Source organism: Fomitopsis serialis, assembly GCF_022376445.1.
Source record: "Fomitopsis serialis strain Sig1Antser10 chromosome Unknown B0H18scaffold_266, whole genome shotgun sequence".
NCBI lineage: Eukaryota > Fungi > Basidiomycota > Agaricomycetes > Polyporales > Fomitopsidaceae > Fomitopsis > Fomitopsis serialis.
Window position 1 is genome coordinate 18,149 of NW_025955226.1, and position 12,271 is coordinate 30,419.

General features: G+C 57.8%; 3 protein-coding genes across 3 annotated transcripts; all 3 read right to left on the reverse strand.

The window, feature by feature from the left end:
• Positions 1–1,211: 1,211 nt before the first annotated feature.
• B0H18DRAFT_961437 (uncharacterized protein) lies at positions 1,212–4,411 on the reverse strand (the record flags this gene model as incomplete). Its single annotated transcript, XM_048043050.1, has 14 exons — positions 1,212–1,237; positions 1,290–1,401; positions 1,453–1,578; positions 1,632–1,860; positions 1,913–1,930; positions 1,990–2,144; positions 2,308–2,478; positions 2,884–2,924; positions 2,970–2,986; positions 3,022–3,164; positions 3,219–3,445; positions 3,501–3,692; positions 3,715–3,840; positions 3,973–4,411. The coding sequence occupies 14 exons, from the start codon at positions 4,409–4,411 to the stop codon at positions 1,212–1,214; spliced, it is 2,022 nt and encodes a 673-aa protein (XP_047885277.1).
• Positions 4,412–5,257: 846 nt separating this feature from the next.
• B0H18DRAFT_961438 (uncharacterized protein) lies at positions 5,258–5,955 on the reverse strand (the record flags this gene model as incomplete). The annotated part of the gene is made up of 3 exons (XM_048043051.1): positions 5,258–5,666; positions 5,727–5,795; positions 5,849–5,955. The coding sequence occupies 3 exons, from the start codon at positions 5,953–5,955 to the stop codon at positions 5,258–5,260; spliced, it is 585 nt and encodes a 194-aa protein (XP_047885278.1).
• Positions 5,956–7,886: 1,931 nt separating this feature from the next.
• B0H18DRAFT_961439 (uncharacterized protein) lies at positions 7,887–8,638 on the reverse strand (the record flags this gene model as incomplete). Its single annotated transcript, XM_048043052.1, has 4 exons — positions 7,887–7,913; positions 7,970–8,113; positions 8,234–8,481; positions 8,533–8,638. 4 exons carry the CDS (start codon positions 8,636–8,638, stop codon positions 7,887–7,889), a joined length of 525 nt encoding a protein of 174 aa, XP_047885279.1.
• Between the last annotated feature and the right edge of the window lie 3,633 nt (positions 8,639–12,271).

Below are 12,271 nucleotides of genomic sequence, written 5' to 3' on the forward strand. Positions count from 1 at the left end.
GATACGGGCGGTTGTGCCGTCTCTTCGGGCTCCGACAAACCATCAGCCTCAGAATCCTCAGCCGGCGCAGCCTCGACAGACTGCTTCTTGGTCGTTTTCCTCTTTCTAGGCGGCATGTTGATCTGAGGGTGCAGGTGAGACGGGCGCTGGACAGAGAGCGGTGAAATACGTACAGTGAGGACGGGGTGCAAGTGCAAGGGGGAGAGAGGCGTCGTGTGTGCAGAGATAGGTTGAGGATGCCTCATGTTTGCCACATGGTCGGTCTTGTCACCTGATGTGCAGCGGAATAGGTGCGTACAATGTGCGCACATAAAACATGTGTGTACACTATGCATACAATGATTAGCGTAGGATAAAACATGACATACGAGCCCACCTAGGAATACCAATGGTGGGTGCCAGGCTGCACGCACCCCACCCCTACATTTAGGTGAACGTGCGCGACCGCGCGCGATCACCTGTGATAGCAGTATATGTCGTCATCGAGGACATATACAGACTGTCATAGGAGACACTCGCAGATGCGTACGTCGACTGTGACTGTAGAGGCAATTTACCCTTGATTTAGGTGATCGCGCGCGGTCGCGCGCGATCACCTTATACGCCCTTTTTCGTGGTTAAAATGAGGGATATAAATCATACTATTTACCTGCCAAAAAGGTGATCGCGCGCGACCGCGCGCGATCACCTAAATCAAGGGTTTTGAGGGGTGTGTGGGTGCACGTACCTTTGGTGGGTGCGTCAGATGTGCGCGCACCCTACTATACTCTGAAAATAGGCTGTTTTAGGTGATCGCGCGTGGTAGCGCGCGATCACCTAAAACAGGGGGTTTCGTGGGTGTCAGATGCGTATTTGAGAGGTGCGCGCGCCCCATATACCTGTGCGGGAACACGTCTGGAGGGTGATCGCGCGCGACCGCGCGCGATCACCTATTTGGCAGGTAAATGGGTAGGTTATCCCCTTGTTTAGACACCCACAAAGGAGGGTATAAGGTGATCGCGCGCGGTCGCGCGCGATCACCTAAATTGGGGGTTTGGACTCACCTTTAACAGACTGTTCGTGAGAGGTACAGCTGTAGGGTGGACGCGCGCGACCACGCACGTCCACCCTGGGTGCGGACAATCAACTATGTACAGTAGCAGTTACACGCGTTTATATACAACTTTAATGTAATGATACACTTCCACGACCCTCTACAGAAGGTCTGCCTCCTATTCTCCGCGGCGACGCTTCATACCTATGCCACAAGGTCGTTAGCGTTAGCCCGCAGTCAGTGCACGTCTGCGCACCTGCCCTTGCACCTCCAGAACTGGCCGGGGTGCGGGTGCGCGCACGGTTGGAAGGTGCGCGCACCACCGTTGCACTCGCAGTGCGGCGCGAGGCAGCGTGTGTGAGAGGAGACTAGAAGTGATCAGTGCACCGTACGAATGCCAAGGAACAATGTGCACTCACTCCGAAGGAGCAACCCTTCTTGCGTGCACGACAAGTGACGCAGCGCGGGTCGTTTGCGACGGCCGGAACCCGGCATTCCTCCATGCCGCTCTCAGTGCAGCGCTCGCACCGGTCGCGGCCGCAGTTCTGTGGTGTGCGCATCAGATCATTGTCAGCGGGTAATATACGATTGCACTTACCACCGTATCCTGCGACTGCGGCGGGACATTGAGAGGACGCGCCCATGTGGACAGAGGGATTGGGTGCGCCATCGCGGCGGGCGCACGGCCCTTCGCCTTCCAGGCGAGGTAGATCTCGGCCTGGCGCTGCGCCTTCCTGCAGTCCTCGCCGGTCACACGCCCCACGTTGATCTCGTATCCTTCACTGTGCGGATCGTCCTCGTCTCGCGGTCTTGGACCGGGGTTGCAGCTGCAGAGGTGCGTGCTTGTCAGACGACTCGTGTAAGTGCGCAAACACTTACGGTTGAGCCGGTCGTTGCCTGAGATGGGGTGCGCGCAGTCAGACACAGGTGCGCGCACGTAGACACGAAGAACTTACTGAGCCAGATTTCCGCAAACGGCCTCATGGCGCCTCCTGGTCCACGGCCGACCACTCTTGCCCCACCACTTGGGCTTCAGGTTGCGCCAGCCGGTTGCGAACGTCTTGAAGTCAAGACCCTCCTTCCACGCGCCCTCCGCCGGCGCGTCCCACCACTGCCAATCGAAGCAATGTCGGTGAGGGGGGAACTTCTTCGCCATCGGTATGTAGTTCATCTCCTCGCGCCACCCTCGTCTGGGACCGCACGTCAATCCCCAGCTCGCATCCCACAGAACATGGTACTCACCAGCAGGTACGTCGCGACGATCATCTCAAAACCTTGAAGGACACCGGGCTGTTGTACAGCGCCCGGAGCATCCTGTTGAAGAGGATCAGGTCCTCCTCCGTCCAGTCGTCCCATCGCGGCGGGTGGTCCGTGAAGACAAACACGTCGCGCTCGCTGAGATGGTGTCCGGCTTCGAGGGCGACCTTGCGCAGGTAGTTGCTCACCTTTCGATGCCCCAGGTGCCGACCATTGTTGCAGAGTGTGGAAGAAGAGCGGGGTTTAGTGGTAGAAGCAGGGGGGAGAGGGAGTGCGACGAGTGTGAGTGAGAGAGGGAGATGTGCGCGAGCGAGAGCGAGCAGCCACAACGGCGTCTAAGTCTCAGCCACAGGCCACGGCGCTAAGTCGACCGACGCGACGCGCCGACCACTGGTCATCTGACCGTATGCGCCGTGAACGCTCAAGTGTTTGGCCTGCGCTCTAGGTAACAGTGCGCGCATTGTTGATTGCCGTGCGCGCGGTGTTTTTGACCGTGCGCGCGGTGTTTTTGACCGTGCGTGCAGTGTTTATGACCGTGCGCGATAGCATGTGGCACTCACCGAGTTTGGTGCGGGCACCTTTGTGAGACTTACCTCTGGCCGCATGAGTGTGTCCGACCGTGAGTAAGACCGTTCTGCACGCATTGCAAAGGATATACAAACATAACTACATGACTGACCATCTGAGAGCATATTACTGGGTGTTCAACATTGAGAATGCAATTTGCTTACCACTGCTGGTAAAATTCGACCTGCGCATTGAACCACGCAAGGCGTCTCGTGAGAATGTCGACGCTCTTCGAGACATCCTCGGGTGACGGCCCACCTCCCCGGTATGTGTGGTCATTGACCCCGTTCAATGTCACACGCTCCGACTGTAGACGGAGATATACGTGCTGACAGTGAAGGGCCTGGCGCGCACGCCATACCCGTTGAGCAATGCTGTCACGGACAACACCAGGTGGCTCGGGCATCGCGACAGGCTTCTGCGACCCAGATTGCTTGTCCCAAAATTCAATCTCCTCGGGGTGCGCAAAGAGCGATGTAAGTTGCCCGATGGGGAGCGTGTATGGAGCGTCCGGAATCGCTCTATCCCTTGGGAGATCGATTTCGAGCCAGATGGGTGGCGGGCGCTCACAGCGGATATGGAGTTTCTCTGCAACTTTTCAGATAGGTCCCATAATACTAGATAGAGAGAGGGGTGCGCGCACCGTGGATCATGGGTAGTAGTGCGCGAAGATGACCGAGCCAGCGGTCAACCCAAACGTCAATTTCTTCATCGAATTCGATTTCACGATCAATGCGCAATTGCCGCTCTTGGAGAAGAAGAGCAATGTGCGCGCAGATGCGCTCAAAGAACTCGTACTCGTTTGTGCAGTTGATGTGCCATAGGGGACAAACCACTGAGGGCATGGGTCCACAAACCGCCCGGAATAACCAACAAGTGCGTTGCGCTCTTTCGCGGCGGTATCGAGGTCAATGGCGTGTTTGGATGATGGTCGTACAGGATCCGCTTGATCGGTGGATCCTGCCAGACTATGCCTGCATCGACTGTACCAATGTAAGGTGAGTGGCTGTAGTACTGATGTAACAGTGGCATGGTACATGCCATAATTCTTGTCCAGGATTTCTGTGTGATGAGTCAGTATGCTGAATAGACTAATTGCGATGCAGAGAACATACTGTGCCAGTAATCAACAGTCTCCCTCACCAAGTGCATGAGACTGATAGTGGACCGCGCGATGTGCGTCCATTCATCACGATCATGAGTGTGGATGCGCAATGATTCGGGCAATGTGCGGACGCTCCAGTTCCTGTACAAGGGGGTGATGACGTTGGCCAATGCGATCATGACCGATTCGAGTCGATCAATCTCTGAGCGGACAAAGAGCATGTTCAGGGGTTGTGGGTCGGTGATCGTGCGGACGTGTATGATACGGAGCCAGTCCTTCATGTGCTCGTGCCATCTTTGATAGGTCTCATTAATGGTGAGCGGGCCATATGCTGAACCGATGGGAGTGAGTTCCTGTAGGAACTTCTCTGTGTGTTTGGGGATCAGTCGGATGAGCGCGGCAGCCTCGAGGATCACCCGAATGCGGTCAGACCATGCTGGACGGTCCATGGCGACTGGTGTGCTGCGCTAGCACTGAGTGCTGCGGGCGGGGACATGGTGGGAGAGACAACGTACCTGGCACACACTGATGGCCTGAGGATCGAAGGGAAGGGACTGGTCACGCCATCGTGCAGCCACACCAGTCACATGTGTCAAATAATATTGCACGTGACAAGGTGGACGCGCGCGGTCGTGCACGTTCACACCTTGACCATGGGTCTGGGGTGCGCGCACCATGTCATGCACGTCCAAACACCACTCACAAGGTGATCGCGCGCTATCGCGCGCGATCACCTAAATGGCATCTCTTGAGTGGACATACATGTTGCACGTCGAGAGAATAGACGCTGGTCTACATACCATTTAGGTGATCGCGCGCGATCGCGCGCGATCACCTTGACCATCATATGTGCACGCACCCCGGTCAGTCGTGTCCAAACACCGCTCTCAAGGTGATCGCGCGTGGTCGCGCGCGATCACCTAAATGGCACAATTTGAACTGGCATGTGCAGTACAGGTCCACTCAAATAGACGCCGATATAGGTGCGTCAAGGTGATCGCGCGCGATCGCGCACGATCACCTAAATTGCATGTATACCGGGTACACAATAGTAGTGTTTAGGTGATCGCGCGCGATCACCTTGAGGGTACCTTGTCAAGACACCTCCAGCATAGGGTTTAGGTGATCGCGCGCGACCGCGCGCGATCACCTTGGAGGCATGTTTTTGTGCACATGCACCATACACACAGGGGAGAAATGTCAACACTTTCCTTATATGGTTATGCCCATATATAGTAATTACTGTATCGGGCACCATAACCCCACCCTAAGCCTGCCATGTTTATCGAAAGTCACTATAATGCGACCGGAAGACCCTGCGTGCGAGGTACGTACATCACAAAGTCAAGGTAGTGCGGGCCACCTCGCCAGTGCAGGCGCGGATCGTCCGGCTCGATGATCATGTTGTCGTCCACCTCCACCTTCGTCCTCGTCTTCAGCAGCGACACCGCCTCCTTGATCGTCCGACGGTTGACCCCCTCGCTCATGCGCTTGAGTTCGGACAGCTTGATCCGCCGCTGCTTCATATTCGTCCACACCCGCTCTGTCTCATTTCGGTCCACCGCCGCAGTGTGCGCCTCAAACGTGTGACGACCCACATCATCCTGGCTCATCGGTTCGTCAGTGGTGAGGCTCATCGGCACGTTGTCCAGATTGAAAGGCTCGTCCAAGCCAGTGAGCGCACGGTCGAGCTCTTCGTGGTCTCTGCATCAATTTGAAACGGTGAGTCACAGCAGTTGACGATGACGACGGACAGTAACTCACATGGCAGCATCAATGACCCTCTGGTGAGCTTCTGTCAGTTGGTCTTCGTCCCCCGGGTCCTCGTCACCGCTGCCACGCCCTTAGCATACTAGCACAACGGTCAGATTTGTAGGACTACGCACAACTCGTAAAAGTCCCTGTTCCCATTTGCAGGAAGGGCCAGCGGTGCGTCGCGCGGGTCCAACGGAGCAGACCGGTCTTCCTGTGGTGCGTCATCGCTCCGGGGCATCGTTGCTGGCAGGCGGGCAACAGGGACAGCAGCGGGCGACAAGGGGAGGGCAACACACACGCAGACTCAAGGAAGGAAGGACGGGGGAGAGAGAGAGAGAGAGAGAGAAACGGACAGTGAGAAGGATGGGCACGGTCTAGGGTGAGCGGAGACAAATGCCATCAAATTCGAGACAGGGTCGCGTCGCAACAGCGGCGGGATGAGCCTGGAATAACATTTCCGGCTGTGAGCTTGTGCAACGACTCTTCGGGCGGAGGGACACCAAATTAGGCGACGCACTGTGGCTGTGAGATGCAACCGCACCTTCTTGATCAGCGCGTGTTGCGCTGAAACACTCCAAGCCGATCGAGCTGCTACAAATGGTCATGCCGCCGCAGCACCCTCGGGCAGTTCACAAGTCCCCGAAACCGCAGCCCGCGGATGGCGGAATCCGACGTGTTTTGGGCTGAAGTCAGAGAATGAGGGACTTAGCATTGTCTCCGCACTTGACCAGTTAAGTTCAGCAATGGCGAACCACGTCCGATGCCCCACATTTGTTTGACCGCTCTGCGTTTGAGCGAACAGAATGGTCAATCGATACACATACCCAGTTTGTTCCATTTGGACCGTTCATCCTCCCTTGGCCGGTGTGTGCTCTTGTACGTTGATTACCACTGTAGATATACATGATGTTGTCACTGTGACTTAGTCATTTTTGTGCGTGTTCCCAACCGCTCTTGTTGCTGTTGCTCTGGTTAGTCACCGTTTATCATACCTCCGCAGAGTTGCTCTTTTGCAAGTTCAATCGCATCGCCTGTGCTGTTGGTGAATGATTACAGCTGTTTCCAAAACGATGGGCCCCACATCAAGAAACCGCACTCAGGCGGAGTGTGTCGGTCTCCCTATTCCCATCAAGATTGGACCATAACCGGCACGTCGAGGGCGAGCCAGACTACGGCGGGTGGCTGAGGTCGACCAGCAGAAGGTGTGGATCACCTTGAAGGCAAGATCCGACGCTCTCCGCCCGTGTACGCATTTTTGATGAGGGGCCTATCTTTTGGAAACAGCTGTAATAACGGTGCGTGCTTCATGACGGGATTACTTATCTGTTGCGAGATGTGTTTGCATCGTGTAACGGCCACGTTACACAAGCCCACTTAGGGACGCGATACAATGTGTCACGGACTATCTAGGACTTGACCGATGAGATAGCTAGGGACAACGGACATGTTGTTAGGGACTTACCAGAAATGTCCTGGCCTATCCCGTACTCGCGCTCTCTGGGATGTATTCCCTTGTCTTGCCAATCGCAGTGTCTGGGGCTCGCGCCCTTCTTTGTTCATGAATTCGTCGTGCGCTCGCTTGCTCTTGGTCATCCTCGTGCCTCGACCTCTCAACTGGACATAACAGTGATCAACCCGATCCGCGCGTTGCACATGGCACTCACTGTTGTAAACTGGCGTGACATGAGCAAAGTCAACTTGGCCACGTTGTCATGCCAACACGAACAGGGATTCTCCACTTTGAGGCACACACACGGACTCGGCGAGATCAGCGTCATAAAATGTCATCACAGAGTCACAGCAGAGTATTGTACATGAAGGGCCACAGCGAGCGGGGAACGACGTGAGAGGCATAGATGGCGGCACTGTACACGAGAAGAGATGCTACTGAAACCAAGTCAGCAAAAGGATCACGTGCAGCCACGTGACACAAGGACGTACCGAGGATATTTATGAGTACATTGTACAAGTGCTGCGTGGTTGCTGCATGCGCGTGAGTAGGTGCGACAAACGAATGAAAGCGGACTCACAACACGAGTCGCCAAGCAATGACGGTCAGCACGAACAACGAGAGGGGAGAACGAACGACACAGTACACCAGCACAGACACAACAGGACACGACGTACAGAAGACGGAGCGAACGTACCAAGGACACGCGCGTGCGACGATCAGAGCGACTGACCAGGGAGGCCACCCTGGATGATAGCGTCGTCGCTCGTATCGGGCGGTTGACTGCCACGCCCTTGCTGACCGCGAGGCCGTGGTTGACCACGAGCACGACGATTTCCAGGTCCACCGCGACCGCGAGGCTGGGGTACCGGCGGAAGAGACGGTCCACGGGTACCGCCGGAAGTGCTCGCGTGCGGCTGAGGTTCCGAGGTGACTGACCGGGAGGCTGCCGTTTTGCCAGCACCAGCTCCGGTCAATCGAGTCGAGCGACGGGGGCCAGCAAGTTGTTGCTGAGAACGATACGTCGTGAGATTGACCGGTTCTACACAGAGATCAGATCACGTACCTCTTCGACGGGTCGCATCGGCTCATCACCGTCCATGTCGAGTGTTTGCTGAACGGGCTCGCTCTCGTCCTGAGCCGGTGCACCGGAGGTCACACCGCTTGGGTCCGTGCTCGGGTTCGCAGTGGCCGGTGGTCCGCGGCAACGCGTTAGCAAGGCCGTTGCAAAGCTATCGTTCAACAGCGAGGACGCTGCGGGGTGTCGGACGGCTGGATCCTCGAGCCATTTAGTGAGCAGAGTGGCGAGAGACTCTGTACCACGCATGTGAGTGATATGCTTCAACATTGCCTGGAACGACGCACCGGTATGCTCCGCGAGGTAGTCACGCGACTCCTTGAGGGCGATGTTGTCCGCGATCATGTCCTCGAGCAACAGGAGGTAGTACACGCGCACAGTGAGCATGCCCATCTGCGTTGCGTGATACCAAATGTCCTTCTCGATGTCTTCGGCATTGAACGTGGGCGCGATCGGAAAAGACGACAGGAGATCGGAACCTGTGAACCAGGTCGCAAACTCGGACTCGCTGGACGTCTGCTCCGCGATCGCCTTGAACTCGTCGAGCGTGATGCGGATGTCCCAGCGAGGACACTCGGCTTGGGCCTTGGCGGGCTTTCTGCTCTCGAGAATGACCGGTTCCAGGCACAGGAGACGGATGATCTGTGGCAAAAGGCCCATAGCGATGACTGGAAGGTAGCAGATCAGTGGTATGTTCGGTACAAAGATACCGATCCAACCCGCACTCGCGCCGGCTGCGCGAGTGCGGGTAATGTCAGTGAATATCGATGCATCTACCCGCACTCGCGCCGTCGGCGCCAACGCGGGTAGCGACGTGTCAAATACGCTGCACGTTACCCGCATCCGCGCTGTCGACGCGAGTGCGGGTAGATTGCTGTAGAAATACACGCACGTTACCCGCACTCGCGCCGACAGCGCCAATGCGGGTAGTGACGTGTCAAATGTATGGCACGTTACCCGCACTCGCGCTGGCGACGCGAGTGCGGGTAGTAGCAATGAAGATAACATACCGTCCTTGACGTGGTCGGCCGTCACGTCCGTCGGGAGTACGAGTTTCGGCGGGTCCTCCTGACGGTTCTTCTTCCGGTTAGGCGAGGCCGTCGTCTCCGAGCGTGTGCTTTCGTCACTCCGGCGAGGACGCTTGGAGGTCTTTGCGGCGGCAGTCGCGTCGTCCATGGTCACATCCGGGTCGGCCGGTACAGGCGTGTTCGGTGCAGCGACACCGACGGGAGGCGTAGCAGGGCCGGCTTCCTGAGAAGGCAGCGGTGCCGGGGCCCCGGCCATAGCATCGTCCTCGGACTGGCCAGTCGTCTCGGCCGTCGTGTCGGCTGGCGCGCCGCCCGCCACGCGTGTCTGGTCGAACTGCGTGCGGAGGTGCTCGACATCCGCGTCCGCAGCATCTGGCTCAGGCTCCGCCTCGTTGCCGGTATCCATCGCATCGTCCGTCCGGCTGGCAGGACGCACAACCTTGGAGACGAGTTCAGCATCGCCGGCCGAGCTGGGCTCGTCCTCGCTGAACCGTCGCTCCAACCAAGCAATCTGGCTTGGAGACGGAAGCGAACGACCCGTCTTCTTCGAGACGCCCTCAGCCCAAGGGTCTGCGCGAGCGACGCTTGGGATCCTCTCGGCCGTACCCCTCGCCTTCTCGATGAAGAACGAGTGCGGACTGTCGACGAACATCCAGTTCGGCAAGCCCGACAGCTCCTCGTCTGGAGAGTCGACAAAACCGTCGAGCTTGCGAGGCCACGCGCCCAAGACATCCTCAAGCGTGATCCGTTCGAACGTGTACAGCTCGTCGTTCGGCTCGTACACCGCATCAGCATCTCCGGCCTCCACACGGTACATCATTTGTGCAGCCTTGTACATCATCGTCTGCAAACACAGGTCAGTCTCATAACCACTGATGGACGATTCTGACGTACGTTTGCAAGGTGCACAGCTGACGACATGATGTGCGCATCGAGCGTCCTGTGCTGCAGGATGTACCGCTCGTTCTCCGTCACCGTCAGCCCGTACATCTGCGGCACCGTCATGACCTGCTGCACGATCGACAGAATGTCCGCGCGCATGTTCTGCAGAGGTACGAATTCATTCTTGACGTGCTTCCGGAACGCTGCCGTCGCGACAGCAGTCGGATTCGGAGTTTTGCCGTCCGGATTGCCTTCGGTCTCGTCCTCTTTCGTCCTCGCCACCTGTGTCGACGATCCGCTCGCGACGGGCAGGTCATCAAACACGTCAACGTCGATGGGCACGGATTTTGATGCGTGCGCGGGCTGCTTGCCCTTCTTGTTGACCGTGATCGCCGACGTACTCGCGGCTGGCTGCTTCGTCGCGGCTCCAGGGAAGAACATGCTGATCCCAAGCATGGATCGCTGTTCCATGTAGTCGAGCGCCTCCGTCTTGTACCTCGCCTCCTCCGCCTTGATCGCCGCCTTACCTTTCCCCTTTCGCTTCTTCCCTTTCTTGCCCGCCTGTGCTGCCGACTCCTGCTCGCCCCCTTCAAGCGGTGTCCCGTCCGCACTCACTGGTCCCTTCCCAGATCCGAAGCCCGTCAGTCGCCGTATCGCTGGGTGCGTGAGCAACCCGCGAAATCGCCCAATGTCCGACAACCGGCCCTTCGCATACCATTCCGGCCAGTTTTCCGGGTTCGCCGGCTGCTTCACGATGAGCGACCAGCGAGGCCAGAAGATGGCGTCGTGCGTTGGTATGGTCTGGAACTGTTTCATCAGCGTCGTGAGGTCCTTTAGGTACGTGACGATCGGCGGAAGCAAGAACGATTCGCGGGCCATGATGGTCTTGTGAGCCCACGCAGCGATGCACGCAAGCGCGACCGGAACATAGTTCCGCGTCCAACCTTTCTCCTTTGGCAGCGGAACGCCCGTCCGAGCAAACACTAACGCGCCCGGTATGTCCCATGTCAAGTCAGGTAGACGGATCGGCGGGCGCGACGGGCCTGCCTGCGCTACCGGAGCTTGGGCCGCAGGCTTCGGCTTGTTCTTCGCCGCCGTGCGTCCAGGCTTCGGGGCAAGCACGACAGGCGGAGTTTCCGCAGTGACCGATGCCCGTGGACCACCGAGCACGTTGCGGTGGCCACAGAGATGGACCACCCACGTCAGGAAGCTGGGCTCCTTCGGGAACGCCTGCTTCAGCGAAGGAAAGAGCTGGCGGATCATGTCCTCCGCCTCTTTCTCCATGTCCGCCGGCTTACGTTCCTTGTTAGCAGAACCGCGCGCACTACCTGGGGCGATGTCCGTGACACCGGCCGCAATCGGCTTGTCCATCCCGGTACGTATGTGCTTGTACTCGGTGTCGAACTCGATCTGCTGAGCGGTCAGCCTCCCGTAACAGTAGGCCAGCAACGGCATGAACCGTGTCCGTTTTGCCCACGACAACATCACGATCTGACATCATCCGGTGAGCACAGTCTCCGATCTGTATGTTGTGTACCACTGACCTTCGCGGCCAGGCTCTCGCTCACCGGCCCAATGTGCTTCTTCAGACCGCCCATCAGCTCAAGCGCAGTCAACGCGCCCACCAAGGCACCGGCCGACTTGTAGCGCAGGTCGTTGCCGACCGCACAAGCAAACAGCGACATCGGCTCGAGCACGAACGCGAGCTGACACCGGTGAGTAACAATCACCAGAGCACGGAGCGATGTACTTACCCAGATCCATCCCAACTCGTGCGTCGCACGGTCAACCAACAGGCACGAAATCAAGCCGTGCGTGATCAGCGGTGCGGCCGTGACAACCGCGGCGCCCTGCGCCTCCACACTCCACGGATGGTACACGAACCGGATCCGCGCGAGGACCGCTGCACGATGCGCAATCTCCGCATCCGTGTCGCATGGCAGGAGGTCAGCCATGGCAGCATGCAACGCATCACCGTACGCACGCATCTGCTTGCAAGCGTCAGTCGTCCGCAGGTACAGCAGGCGCGGATCGTCCTCGACGATGTGCTTCTGGTGCAAGATCTCCAGAGCCTCGAAGACTTCCGGAGTGTACATAGAGTAGTCGGGCACCGCAC